Raw genomic sequence first — 14,450 nt, forward strand, 5'->3', positions numbered from 1 at the left:
GAATGTAAATCATTCATCAAACTTAAAATGTCTTTACATTGTAATTAAATTCAATTTGTCTTTTGAAAAAATTCCCAAAGTCTGTTACATAATAAAGAAATTTTCACTACACATTTTAAATCATCTCCATAACAATGATAGCTTTGTAGGATGTACAAAGAATTTTTGTGATAACCATGGAGTATAAATTGAAACAAAGAAAAAAGTCAAGTTGAGAATTAATCATGTAATACTATACTATTACACAATTAAATTCTTTTCTATTATTATCTAATTAATAATGCATATTTTAACAATCTAGAATAGATGATAAGAGGATTGATAAAAGAATCAACTATGTTACTATGTCAACTCATTAAACTCTTTATTTCCTGTTTTACAGAAAAAAGATTTACAAAAAAGAAGCAATAATATACGTATAAATCGATTGAGTTAAAATAATTTGGAATGAAAAGACTCGACATCGAGATGGTATGTTGATGGCAGTGTTGGAGTATTAAAGACTCCGACGCTGTCGAATACATTTTCATATGACCAAGCCGAAGATGATTAGATAAAAAATATATTTATATAAATATATATATATGTAGATAATAATAACTGAATAATAAATTGGAAATCCTGCTTCACTCGACGATAGTCTCAACATTCTCATTACAGAAATGATAGAAATATAATGACGTGCATAAAAGATAATTATTCTTACATACTACTCAATTTTTCTAAATGCACACTTATTTTAGTGTTTTACAATTATTCTAAAACATACTGTTTGTTATTTTCGAACAACGTTCGAAGTTTGATATTTTTAGATACTTTTAGTTGATTGATTTGTACATAATTTTTTAACCCTGAAGTTAGTAGGTCGCTAGTGTGCATTCAGTGGATAAAAAAAATATTTCTAGACATACAAGTATTATTATAATCTTAATAATTAATTTTAAATGTCCTTGTCTCTTGTCTATACCCTGGATAGTTCATGAAACTGATACTGGATGTTAAAACCACACAATGGCCTCATGGCAACCTTGTACACTGTCAGAAGATAAACTCCAGGGCATAAACAAGAGACATGAAATCGTCTTATCATTAAAAAAAAAGTCGAATTAAAAATAACAATTGGATTAATTAATTAAGCCCTTAGCCTTAAATAAATCACGCATTAACCCCTTCAAATATCCGATCTCACGTTTGAGCTCTTTTTCTTGCTCATGAAGTTTCTTGTTATAATCTAGCAATTCTTGTTCTTCACTAACAATCTCTTTGATCTCTTGTTTCTTCTTTTGACGATAACGGGTAGCTGCATTTTTATTTTGTTCCTTTTTACGATTTTTCCTGTCTTCAATAGATCGTGAATAAGGTTTATGGCGGTTTCTAGAGAGCTTTTGATTGCGCTGTTTGTTGTTATTGCTTGTTTTATTGCTGCTAGATGAATCGAGAATCCAATCAGGATCATCAACTGAGTCTTCCGATGATAAATAGCTGCCGCCAGAACTGTTGACGGGACTGGGTGGTGAAATATCCTCAGCACATGATCTCACATATTCATCAACGGCGGCTAACTCACTTGCAACATCTCCAGCCAGGGGTAATAGAGACACGTTCTCGGCGTTCCACTCACCTGATATTTGACCCAGGTAAGAGTCTGTCTTGTTGATGGATTCATTTACTTGATCTATCCCCTGCGGAAATACGAACTCAACGTTCTGCAAAGCAGGCTGAAGAGTGACAAGAATTTGAGTATCGATTGGTAATGTATTTTCCGGTTGGCTTTCTGGTGGTGGTGATTGTGGTGGTGTCAGAGTAGAAGTACTTGATGGATAGATTTGATGGCAAGCTTCTACATCACCAAGAACAGTTTCAAATTCCTGAAGCAATGATTGCGTTGATTGTGGCTGAGGTTTTACATTATGTGCGGTTGGATAAACAATCGGTTTATTTTGGCCGCATTCTGGAGATGGTAATTCATCGAATAATGATTCAACCTTCTCTTCCAGCCAATCAGACAAGGGCTCTGAAAAGAAAACAAAAATTTTATTTAATATCTAAGTAACTCTTGTTGTTTAAATAAACAGACAAGGACAAATAAAATATTAATGGACGATTATGCGACAGGTATGCTAAGGATATGAACAAGTATGGAAAAAAGATTAATAAAATAATCTTTACTATGGATTAATACAAAGGAAGGAGTGGCATGTGTACGGTAACAAGTACTTATTATTATGATTACATGTGCATACTTTAATTCTCGAGGAAAACAAGAAAAAAATAGTTATCTATGTCCATATGGCTCAAGTACATCTTGCAGCTTATTGTTAGATAAGACAATTAGTTCAATAATTTATCATAATATTGTGATACATAAGCCGTGACATTTGAGAACTATGATAAAATTGTTAAGATAATAATTAATGCTTAAATTTTTGCTAAGTAGAGCAAGCTACTTGTTATAATTGTGCAATAGGCAATTGTAATTATATCTAATAATAGATTTTTTCATATTATCTATCATATTAGTATTTATTTTATAAACATTCTGCAAAAAGAAATTTCATAACAAAATGTTTCCTATTTAATTTCATTTAATTACTTAGCCTATTTTTTGGCATCAATGTGCTAACAATTTTTTTTTTAGGATGACGAATTCTTCATAGATTTCAATAAAAATAAGAATGTAAATTTTTATGTTAATTTTATCAAGTTCATTTTGTTTATGAATGAAATAAATTATTGGCAGTAGTAGAAGAAAAAATATTTATAAAAATTGTTAATTAAATTGAATTATAATTTCTTGTTTTGAAATTTGTAAATAGATTTTTATCTTTTTTATTTGCAATGGAAAATAAGCAGAAGTGTGAACATATCAAACACGCAGTGAATAATTATCATACATAAACAAAAGCAGGAAAATGCAATTAGGGCAATGAATATATCTCTGCCGGACTTTTAATGATATAAAATCTATAATAGACTTAGTAATCAAATGTTTTGCCCATCTGTGGACTATCGATAAAACTATCGCGAGATCGCAACCCCTTGCTTGTGCAAGAATCGTCGCGCAATTATACATTATCATTTAGCCTATTTATTAATTACACTGTATTTTAAATTTCTACATTTGTCTGTGGAAAAGTTGTTGGTAGAAAATACTTGTATTTAATTATAATATTACCAATCATTTTACATACTCTATTTTTATTCTCAACTGTATTTATCAATTATTATAAGCATAAATTAGATTTTATGGCTATCTGAGTTTCCCCATTTTACCAATATTGATTACTAATTATTCCTACGTGATTCTAGAGACTGGAAACCAGTTGAAGCACGACCTTTTCATTGTCACGCCTGATTGCAAGCTTGATCAATTGATATAATTTATTGTATGTGAGTTAAGACTTGTAAAAAAAGATATCCAGATGTAATTGTAAAAACCTCTTGAATATTATTCGATTTTATTATTTATGAATAATTGAATATTTTTTTTTTCTATGATTAACATTAAAACAATTAACTAAAGCCTTCACTTTAAAATTATGTTAACATAAAAAACAACTTGAGGATTATTTAAATACAATTTAAGATTGAAATCTGATTAAGTAATAATTTTTATTCATATTAATATTAATTGATAATCAATCAATTATTCTTCAGTGTTAAATAGATTCAAATAAGCTTGTGTTTAGAATAATTTTGTACAAAGAAGGACAAGATTTTTTATGTTTTTCTGCTTTATTTTAATTTTGATTCTTTAATACTAATTTATTGGGTAGTTGTTGAACCATCAACCAATGCTGAATATGCCGGTCGCACATGGATTGCCTCGTGAGTGAAAATGATGAATAAAGAGAAAGTGACGAAATGAATCTAAGTTTAACTTTTCATCTTTTATTATAAAAATAAAATTAAAAAGTTCAAAAGTTGTTAGTACGATTTCAGATGTCCTACATTAAAAGATTCAATTAAAGATAAATTTAATGTGAAGGTCTTTAGAAATGGACATGAAATGCAAGACTGTGAAGAAACATACCGCTATAACACATAGCAGCCATCATCGTGAAGTTTTCCAGTTTTAAACCTAAGAGTAAATATCAGGGCTAATTCTAAGAATTAATAAAACTTTTTATCACTAATATTATGTTAATTGTCGTCGAGTAAGAGAATATCTCCAATATATGGCAGTTTAAGGTCAGCGTAGTACAATTCTTCGGCTTGTGGTGATAATACAGATTGATTAAATGTCAACGCCTTTTCACTAATTTTTCTGAGTTCACAATTATTTCTCGGTTCCACGTGTAACGATACGCGAACGGCATGCTAACGTGTAACATTAATACACTGCAACATCGAGAGGCGTTGTCGAACACACGGAATATTATTGAAGATGCCAGTATCACAGCATCAACTACTATTCCAAGATATTAGAGAAGTCGTTCAATAACGCGTACTTGATTGACTTTGCTTTATACTTGATTATAACTTTTGATCAATGATTATTTTCTTGAAGAAGAATGCTGGTATTAATTATATCCATAAAATAATTGATCTGATGATGAAAAACTTCAACTTCTTTCGATGACTTTTTGGTTGATATGACGGATAACTACACAATTGAGAAAGTAACAACACGTGCTGGTAAAGTTTTACTTGAAAATGAGAAACTGTTTGCAATGACGACTCGCCTCAACTGACTTGGAGACGACAAGTTGTCGAAGTCACTAATGGAGAAGGGGAGAGAGCGAGCGAATTATATTGCGTGTGATCATGTGGACTGTGTAGTTGACCCGAACGTTACCAGACTACCGACTCCTACTTATCTTTGGACTTTCCCTCCTCCGTTTTACACATATCCCGTTCATCAACGTCTCAACAGCTTCTCCCTACTTTTAACTTCGCCATTACCACTTGATTCCAGGCCTCTGGACTCGTTTCCTAGAGGCTAACCAGTTTGTCCCACTCTCTTTTTATGGCTAAAAAATATACTTTGAGAAAAAATTTTATCAAATAACGACATATTCAGCGAGAGGTTGATATTGAAAGATAATGTTTAGTGTTGTTCCAATCTCTTTACAAATATAGGTCTGCTTAGATTGCACTTTTTATTTAGTTTCTTCAGACAGCTCTCTTTTGGATTAAATTTCAAATTTTTTAACTCATGAGTTTTTATTGTATATGCAACATTAACTCGAGTTTTTTCTAGTCAAGGACTTCCTTTTTATTATCAATATAATTATTCATTATTTTGAAAATATTATAACATTCATTTTTTCCATCTATAAAATAAAAATACATTGACGAAATCATTCTTTTTTTTTCAAGTATAAACTCTTACTTTTCATATTCATCATTTTAATTCTACTTTCTTTTTTTTTGTTGAATGTTATAGTCATTATTCATTAGTAGACAATGTAGAAGAAAATGGGTTTTATCTATTTTTTAAACGTCCCTTCGAAGGTCTTTAAATATTCTCCAACTTATAATCGTTATCTTAATTCGTTTATCTTTACAGCAAGATCAATTATATCATGAATAATAAAAATTGATAATTTCCAAGAGTTCAATTACCTTATTTTCGTACGTCACTTCATTGGATTTATTTGTAAATATACAAAGTTTCCCCACTTGTTTCATTAGAAATGAATATGTGTCAGATAAACAAGCTTCTATGTAAAGTAAAATTTTAGAATTCGTTAATACCTCATTTGCGCAATGCTTCAGGCTAAGTGATTTGACAGTTCACATGATAATGATTTTCAAGACTTTTAAAAATAGTGAAAGTTAGTAAGTAGCCATCACAAAAGCTGAAAATAAAATTTTTACAATTTAATACCTTCTTTAATCCACTCGTCCAATTCCTCCAAAAGTTTACTAGCGACTTGTGCACGCGTTGGATTGTCATTTTCTAATTCAGGGTCAAGGACATCGTTTATTAATGTTGAAGACTTATCGTCAAAGTAAATCCAATCATCTTCGGCGTCACATGTCGAATTTCCACTAGGGGAAACCGGCTCCGCCTTCCACACCCATATCTCCTGAGATGACATTGCTCGTGTGAGTCTTTTCTAAATGTATCGATGATAATTGGGAAAAATAAATTTGCGTCGCAAGGACGTAGCTCGAAATGAGCGCCATTTTGGCCCTGAAAAATAACAAGGTCAGAATTAATTTACTATTTTCTTTAAATACAATTTTTAATCAATCTATCTCATTAAAATTAACTTAGAATAGTTTTGTATTTACTTTGTCAACAGATTTGACTTTGAGGCAAATAAAGATAATGCTATCCAATGGTAAAATCAACACGTTTTACCTCAATACATATTTCAAGCAAAGACCTACTCAGACACCTGATCATTATGATAAGACTGATTAAGCAATTATTTCTTTGTTGCTTACAATATTTTATTATTTTTCAAAAACTCTTATTAAAACTCTTTTCTTAAGAATAGATAAACAAATATTTTTCTACGGATTGATAATTTTTACTATTTATCTTTTGATAATTTATTACTCCTTACTAATATTTTTTAAACGTTTTTAAAATAAAAACTATGATGTTAAGTAACCTGCAAAGTGCTGGGATATTTTTATTTCCAATTTGTTAATAAGTTATTTATAAGTCATCAAAGTAAGTTTTATTTTTCTCCAGCATCCTAGCTATTAATAATATACAAAATAATTTAAACTAGTGCATCAACGAGAAATCTAGAAGAGTTATTAATCTTGAGGTCACACGTGATAATAATTTGTAAAAAAAATGAAGATTATCACAGTTGCTAGCAAACTAATATTTTTCTGGAAAAGTATGTCAAATGGCAAATAGTTTAATTTCTCAGAGCACAGTTCAAATGATTTGATAAATATTATCTAATTAAATACATCTAATACTAATAATATGAATATTTTAAAATTACTTAAATTATCGTTTTTAAAATTATACTTAATTATTCCACTATTAATAACAACAATTACAATAACATTGATGACAATTTTGTGAAAATTAAGAGATAAAATTATTTAAATATTTTTTACACAATTTTTATCATCTATAGTACTCAATTAACAGTTATAATAATTATGTTATTTACATTTCAAATTCTATACTTCTTGAAACAAGTTATACTTAAAACTGATTGAATAACTATATTGCAAGAACTGTTGCAAGAATGTAACGTGTTCAATCGAAATGTGAATAATTGTTTAATTAATTAAAATAAATTAAACGAATTTTTGTATTCAATTGTTATCCATGACAAGTAATAAAATTTATTTATTTTAATTAAACAATAAGAAAGTTGATAGCGAAAAATAAAATTTAAAAAAAATGATTAAAATATTCATAACTTGAGTAGATTTAAATTTTATATTTAATCTTATCGAAACTATTTATTTGGTTATAAGTAGAGCAATTAACTAAAGTAAATGGCAATAATGTCAATTAAATGACAAATTAAAAACCCGGATATGTAGCCATATGGATGGGAAATTCCCATGTGAAAACATTGTATTTCATTAGTTTTAATATTTTTGATGTTAATCAAGAAATTGGAAAATACACGTGGATGAACGATAAGCGTTATCAATTGATTGATTTATTTATTTTTTTTTGCAATACTTGATGCACCGACCTCTGATAAAATTAATGATGCAATCACTGACGTCATTGTTTCAAGTCTGAATATTAGAGCATATGAGATAGTGTGAACATTTATTGATAATAATTTAAAACAACTCGTTGCTAATGACAACTACTGATTTATGACATTGAATGTAATCTACCAAAAAAAAGGATTCATTTTTATACGGTCACGAGAGGATGACTCACATAAAATGGCGACATACAATCATTTATAACCAACGTAGAACGCGAACATTCACCCAATTATTTATCAGATTCAAACAATGAAATAATATTATTTGACTTATTGACTTACTCCATGTTTATTAGTTGTATCGGCACACTTGCGTGTGCAAGCCGGATTCCGACTAGAAACCCATCTTCACTATCCCTTGAAACGAGTTAAAATTTTGCACGTCTTTATTCTGATTTTCATGGAGGAAGAATAACGCTTTGACGCGAGTGAACTTTAGAGCATTGCTCATTGCGGTCACGTGATCCAACGGTAAAAAAATATAAAAAAAAATTCAGAGCGTGATCTCACCACTCTCGTATGTTGGTAACACTAGCGTTCATGGCGGGACTATTTAAATAAATCATGAGACATTTTTTGTTTAAAAAAATTTTTATTGACAAAATAACCTACTTTATCAATAAATATATTATCTTAATTAATAAAGTATAATTTTAGATAGATATAATATTTATTGCTGTATATAAAAATAATTTATTGAAAGAACTTCATTTGCATTTTTCACATTATTCATTTCTTCCATTAAAGGAATACATTTAAATACATGATTGTAAATGTGTCTGACGAGTTCATTACATATGAGCGTCTACATTTAATACACGATTACTGTAAGTATGTGAATCCTCATTTTTTTCAATATCACTATTTTTAGACCATTTTTGCAATTCCCCGGAAGCAAAAATGCCATAAATCAATGCTCCAATTAAATAAATTGCTCCAGTGATGAGGAAAACTATTCTCCACTCAGCAGCAGTCTGTAAATGATTAGGTAATATAATATAATATAATATAATATAATATAATATAAAATAAAAAATCAAATATTAATAATGAAGATACTAACTCCTTTTTGAACAATGTAACCAGAAAGTAATGGACTGATGATACCACCAAAAGTAGCTATAGTATTGCTTATTCCCAAAAGAACACTTGCATGTGGAGGAGCGATATCCAAGTGATTGACTCTGAAGGATAACATTTTTTATACTGTTAACACTTTAAATGTAATTTTTTTAAAATTAAATCAAATTTAGTTTACCCAAATCCAGACATTGCAAATCCCCCAAGACCTATGGCTAAACACAAACCAACCACTGCAACTGTGGCTGATTCAGCAAACGCAGTCATTGTTATGAACACTGTTTGGATTAAAAAAGAAGTACAAGTAGCGATTTTACGAACATTAGTTGTACTTGAAAAATTCTTTGATATGACATAATCTCCTAGAATACCAGAAACTGGTAGAACAAAAGCAAGTATTAGGTAAGGAATTGCCGATAAGTATCCAGCTTCATTTAAGTTGAAATTTAAAGCATCTACAAATAAAAAATTATTTTATTTTATTAATAAATAATTTTTGAAACCACATGGTTTATACCTTATCATATTTTTCAAACCTTTCATGAATTTTGGCAGCTGAGTTAGCATGGTATAGAATCCCCACAACTCACTGAAGTGGGCTGCTATGATGGCCCAGACTGCTGAAGATGTAAACATTGCTTTCCAAGGTTGAGAAATGGTCTATATATAGATAAATAATAATATTCATGATAATAAGGATCATTAATCAATGGAACAGAATTGTCTACCTTCTTTTCACTTTTTCCAAGAGTGTGCTGTAAATACTTTAATTCCGATTCAGATATTCTAGGATCATCTGCAGGATCGTCTGTGACATAGATCCACCACAACACAAACCATACTAATCCTAACATGCCGAAAACATAAAAATTAGATGACCATCCAAGTTTATTAGCCATAATGGCACAAGAAGGCATAGCAACTACAGTTCCAACAAAGCTTCCAGCAAAAGATGATGATACCAACTTCGATCTTTCTAGTGGTGGAGCCCACTTCGACCAAATAGCATGAGAGCATGGCATTGTTATTCCCTAGATTAATTGTAAATTAATTATTACCATAGTCAAGTATTATAAATTGTTTATTGATAAAATCTACAAAGACTTACTTCACAAATTCCTTCAATAATTCGTAATCCAATGAATACATAGACGTTCATCCTGACTAATGGTGGTGATATAACAGTCAAAAGTGCAGTTACACCTATTCCAATACCAAATACTCTCTTTCCACCTATTCGAGAACTCAGCCATCCACCGAGAAGCTGAGTACTAGCATACCCATAGAAAAAAGAACTCAGTACGATGCCTTGAAGTTTTGAGTCCCAATGAAATTCTGCTTTTGTCTGCAATTCAATTCTAATATAAAAATGAGTTACTTTAATTGTTAAAAAATACCTCTGATGTGTCAGAAGTCATTGCAACAATTGCAACGCTTAAATTCACTCGAAGACTGTATGTAACTACATATCCGACATAAACCAATATAGCCACAACGTATCGACGTTTTCTCCAAAATCTCCATCCCACTGGATCATCACGCACATCTGGATCTATTGTAGGAGGACTTTGCATATTGTAATGTGTTGTTGAAGAAAAATATTCTTCTATTAACTACAAAGTAATAAATAATAACGTAAAATTACAATTTAAAAAATGGGTCTCCAACGATCAACTTTCTATTCACTGAAATTCGTTACTTCGTCATCTTTTGGTTTTTTTCTGTGTTTATAAGGAATCCCCATCTATCGTTATCAATAGTATATAATTGTTTAAGGCGCCTCGAGCGGAACAATATTGATATATAAAAGTATATACGGCTATATGAAACCCTCAAGTTTCGATGCCAATAAAGATTATAATTATATAAAAGTATATAGACCTTTGCGCCTAGTTCTAGGCAAAACAATAGATAAAATAAGGAAATATCTAAAAGAAAAGATTAGCACAGTAACGACCTATGGAATGAAAGAAGATGAAGACGATTGAATAAAGAATAAGGAAAATAGCCAAAATTTGTCTAATCGCTAAAGGCCCATATACTTTTATGTATCTATATTTTTCGCTTGAGGTGCCTTAATTTCAGGATTGTGAATGTGTCTGACGAGTTTGTAGATTTTTATTAATCGAAGAACAATTAATGATATTTTTCATTTTCTTTCATTCAAAATAAATACATTCTTTAAGATTAAAACAAAATAATTCTTACTACTTGACAATAAATCTGTTATAAAATTTTTCGACAGTGATAATCATTTAAAATTAATTACATATGAGTGTCTACATCTAATGCACGATTACTGTAAGCATGTGAATCCTCATTTTTTTCAATATCACTATTTTTAGACCATTTTTGCAATTCCCCGGAAGCAAAAATGCCATAAATCAATGCTCCAATTAAATAAATTGCTCCAGCGATTAGAAAAACTATTCTCCACTCAGCAGCAGTCTGTAAATGATTAGTTATATTAATATAATAAAAAATCAAATATTAATAATGAAGATACTAACTCCTTTTTGAACAATGTAACCAGAAAGTAATGGACTGATGATACCACCAAAGGTAGCTATAGTATTGCTTATTCCCAAAAGAACACTTGCATGTGGAGGAGCGATGTCTAAATGATTGATTCTGAAGAATAAAATTTTTTTTAGTGTCAATACTTTAAATGTAATTTTTTTAAAATTAAATCAAATTTAGTTTACCCAAATCCAGACATTGCAAATCCCCCAAGACCTATGGCTAAACACAAACCAACCACTGCAACTGTGGCTGATTCAGTAAACGCAGTCATTGTTATGAACACTGTTTGAATCAAAAATGAAGCACAAGTAGTAACTTTGCGAACATTAGTTGTGCTTAAGAAATTCTTTGATATGACATAATCTCCTAGAAAACCAGAAACTGGTAGAACAAAAGCAAGTATTAGGTAAGGAATTGCTGATAAATATCCAGATTTATCTAAATTGAAGTTTAACACATCTACAAATAAAAAAAATTCCCTATTATTAAGGAATAATGTTCAGAATTACATGGTTCATACCATATGATATAAACTACCATAGAATATTTTTCAAACCTTTCATAAATTTTGGCAGTTGAGTTAGCATGGTAAAAAAGCCCCACAACTCACTAAAGTGGGCTGCTACGATGGCCCAGGCTGCTGAAGATGTAAACATTGCTTTCCAAGGATGAGAAATGGTCTATAAAGAGAAGTAATAATGATATTGATGACAATGAGGATCATAACATCAATGAATGACTTAATGATCATAACAAAAATGACTACCTTCTTTTCACTCTTTCCAAGCGTGTGCTGTAAATACTTTAATTCAGATTCAGATATTCTAGGATCATCTGCAGGATCGTCTGTGACATAGATCCACCACAACACAAACCACACTAATCCAAACGTGCCATAAACATAAAAATTAGATGACCATCCAAATTTATTAGCCATAATGGCACAAGTAGGCATAGCAACTACTGTTCCAACAAAGGTTCCAGCAAAAGATGATGATACCAACTTCGATCTTTCTAATGGTGGAGCCCACTTCGACCAAATAGCATGGGTGCATGGAATGGTTAATCCCTAGATTAATATGATAGTCAATCATTATAAATTGTTGATTGATAAGATCTACAAAGACTTACTTCAAAAATTCCTTCAATAATTCGCAATGCAATGAATACATAGACGTTCATCCTGACTAATGGTGGTGATATAACAGTCAAAAGTGCAGTTACACCTATTCCAATACCAAATACTCTCTTTCCACCTATTCGAGAACTCAGCCATCCACCGAGAAGCTGAGTACTAGCATACCCATAGAAAAAAGAACTCAGTACGATGCCTTGAAGTTTTGAGTTCCAATGAAATTCTGCTTCTGTCTGCAATTCAATTCTAATATAAAAATGAGTTACTTTAATTGTTAAAAAATACCTCTGATGTGTCGGAAGTCATTGCAACAATTGCAACGCTTAAATTCACTCGAAGACTGTATGCAGCTACATATCCGAAAAAAGCCAATATAGCCACAACGTATCGACGTTTTCTCCAAAATCTCCATCCCACTGGATCATCACGCACATCTGGATCTATTGTAGGAGGATTTTGCATACTGTAATGTGTTGTTGAAGAAAAATATTCTTCTATTAACTACAAAGTAATAAATAATAACATAAAATTACAATTTAAAAAATGGGTTTCTAACGACCAACTTCCGATTCATTGAAATTCGTTATTTTGTCATCTTCTGATTTTCTTTTGTACTTATAAGGAATTGTTGTCGTTATCAGTAGTATACAATTGTTTAATTATAAAAAGTTCTTTATAACGATAGTTTATTGTTTTCTATCGAATAAAATCCTGGTAATTATATTATAATTAAATTAATTACAAACATTCTCAGTAGTTTATAACGAATTGACGTTATTATCAACAATATATAATTGTTCAAATCATTTAAAGTCATTAACTATTATATTTTATTAATATTGACCGCATTTCTAACAATAGCAATCATTTAATAAGTACAATTTCTTCTAAATGTCTTTTTAACTCAACTTATTTTACATTTTTTCGTCAGATCAAACTTCTTTCAGATCTTCTTCATTGTATAATCTTTCAAATAAAATTTGCCTGGAGCCAATATCTTCAGTGGTTCTCGAGGTATCGAAAACGAAAAATACACCTAACATACATACGCACGTACGTGAATTCATCAATTCTCAAACTTTTTGATACCCTTTCAACGTAAAGATGTAACAAAATTAATAAAGATTCACTTACGTATAAATTTTTAATTCAAATTTTGTGTTTAACTGTTTCACTTTTGAGCATAAGAACAAAAAAATACGACTGCCCACCTACTCACTGTTCACAATAATATTACTCAATACCAACTATTCCAACAAGATTAAAAAAATATAAAACACATTAGAAGTTCTCATTCCAATTCGAAAAATTTGTCGATTCATTGCTCCTACAATTCAGTTGTCTACGATTTATTCTGTCAGTTATTCATAATGCCTCTTATTATTTTCCCTGATATTACTCAATTACAAGGTATCAATTTTTTCTGAAACATGAAACATTAAATTATGGATGATTTTTTTAGAAGTGAATGTGTAATGAAAAAAAATGTACCTTTATTGTTAAGTAGTTTTGACATTCCACCAGCTATTTTTTTCAGCTGTTTGCTCTAATACGATTTATTATCTTCTGCGTATATCTGCTTTGATCTCCGCAGATCTTCTGTGACCTCTGTAGATGCATTAAATGTTTTTTATCATCAAGGTCCATAGAGATCTTCTTAGAAATACAATAATTATTTTAGATCAGTGTGTATAGATACACATAAATTTACGCAAATTAAATTTTCTTTGGTTTATGAGATTTAATCAGATCAAGGTAGATCTAAAAAATAGAAATTTCTGTTGATCTATTTTACACTTCCCAGGATGATATTTATTTGTTGATGAAAATTGTAGCATTGTTCCTTTTGATGTACAATATAAAAACCAGTAGTATAACTTTTCATTGTAAAAGATAATTATTAATACTAATTGCACCATGGCTGATAATAAAATTCAAAAGTAATAACTTCTAAACTAATTCATTAATGATGTAGCAAATTCTGTCATCATATTTACATTTTATCTCCATCAAAACACAACTTGACATTTCATATATTTTTCCGGTTAAATTCGCGT

The 14,450-nt window shown here is 30.1% G+C and overlaps 3 protein-coding genes across 7 annotated transcripts; all 3 read right to left on the reverse strand.

Annotated features, from left to right (window-relative positions):
- Nucleotides 1-339: 339 nt before the first annotated feature.
- On the reverse strand, nucleotides 340-8,099 carry crc (bZIP transcription factor crc). Of its 2 annotated transcripts, XM_035085112.1 has the most exons (3): nucleotides 7,938-8,099; nucleotides 5,834-6,142; nucleotides 340-2,014 (listed from the first exon to the last, which is right to left on the reverse strand). In XM_035085112.1, the coding sequence occupies exons 2-3, from the start codon at nucleotides 6,045-6,047 to the stop codon at nucleotides 1,125-1,127; spliced, it is 1,104 nt and encodes a 367-aa protein (XP_034941003.1). In that variant the 5' UTR covers nucleotides 6,048-6,142; nucleotides 7,938-8,099; the 3' UTR covers nucleotides 340-1,124. The 2 variants fall into 2 exon arrangements, with proteins under 2 accessions (XP_034941003.1, XP_034941004.1); XM_035085113.1 differs by lacking the exons at nucleotides 5,834-6,142; nucleotides 7,938-8,099 and adding an exon at nucleotides 4,034-4,726.
- Nucleotides 8,100-8,336: 237 nt separating this feature from the next.
- LOC118068080 (vesicular glutamate transporter 2.2-like) lies at nucleotides 8,337-10,459 on the reverse strand. Of its 2 annotated transcripts, XM_035085242.1 has the most exons (8): nucleotides 10,381-10,450; nucleotides 10,133-10,287; nucleotides 9,844-10,080; nucleotides 9,464-9,766; nucleotides 9,272-9,395; nucleotides 8,914-9,190; nucleotides 8,719-8,839; nucleotides 8,337-8,629 (listed from the first exon to the last, which is right to left on the reverse strand). In XM_035085242.1, the coding sequence occupies exons 2-8, from the start codon at nucleotides 10,151-10,153 to the stop codon at nucleotides 8,447-8,449; spliced, it is 1,266 nt and encodes a 421-aa protein (XP_034941133.1). In that variant the 5' UTR covers nucleotides 10,154-10,287; nucleotides 10,381-10,450; the 3' UTR covers nucleotides 8,337-8,446. The 2 variants fall into 2 exon arrangements, with proteins under 2 accessions (XP_034941133.1, XP_034941132.1); XM_035085241.1 differs by having other exon boundaries at nucleotides 10,133-10,459.
- A 492-nt stretch (nucleotides 10,460-10,951) lies between these two features.
- LOC118068060 (vesicular glutamate transporter 2.2-like) lies at nucleotides 10,952-14,268 on the reverse strand. Of its 3 annotated transcripts, none has more exons than XM_035085202.1 (9): nucleotides 13,885-14,268; nucleotides 13,528-13,816; nucleotides 12,679-12,856; nucleotides 12,390-12,626; nucleotides 12,025-12,327; nucleotides 11,815-11,938; nucleotides 11,441-11,717; nucleotides 11,246-11,366; nucleotides 10,952-11,183 (listed from the first exon to the last, which is right to left on the reverse strand). In XM_035085202.1, the coding sequence occupies exons 3-9, from the start codon at nucleotides 12,853-12,855 to the stop codon at nucleotides 11,001-11,003; spliced, it is 1,422 nt and encodes a 473-aa protein (XP_034941093.1). In that variant the 5' UTR covers nucleotide 12,856; nucleotides 13,528-13,816; nucleotides 13,885-14,268; the 3' UTR covers nucleotides 10,952-11,000. The 3 variants fall into 3 exon arrangements, with proteins under 3 accessions (XP_034941093.1, XP_034941092.1, XP_034941091.1); XM_035085201.1 differs by having other exon boundaries at nucleotides 12,679-12,894; XM_035085200.1 differs by having other exon boundaries at nucleotides 12,679-13,429.
- Nucleotides 14,269-14,450: the final 182 nt, after the last annotated feature.

This window comes from Chelonus insularis, unplaced genomic scaffold (genome assembly GCF_013357705.1).
Source record: "Chelonus insularis isolate UGA/USDA-ARS -01 unplaced genomic scaffold, ASM1335770v1 contig_399_pilon, whole genome shotgun sequence".
NCBI lineage: Eukaryota > Metazoa > Arthropoda > Insecta > Hymenoptera > Braconidae > Chelonus > Chelonus insularis.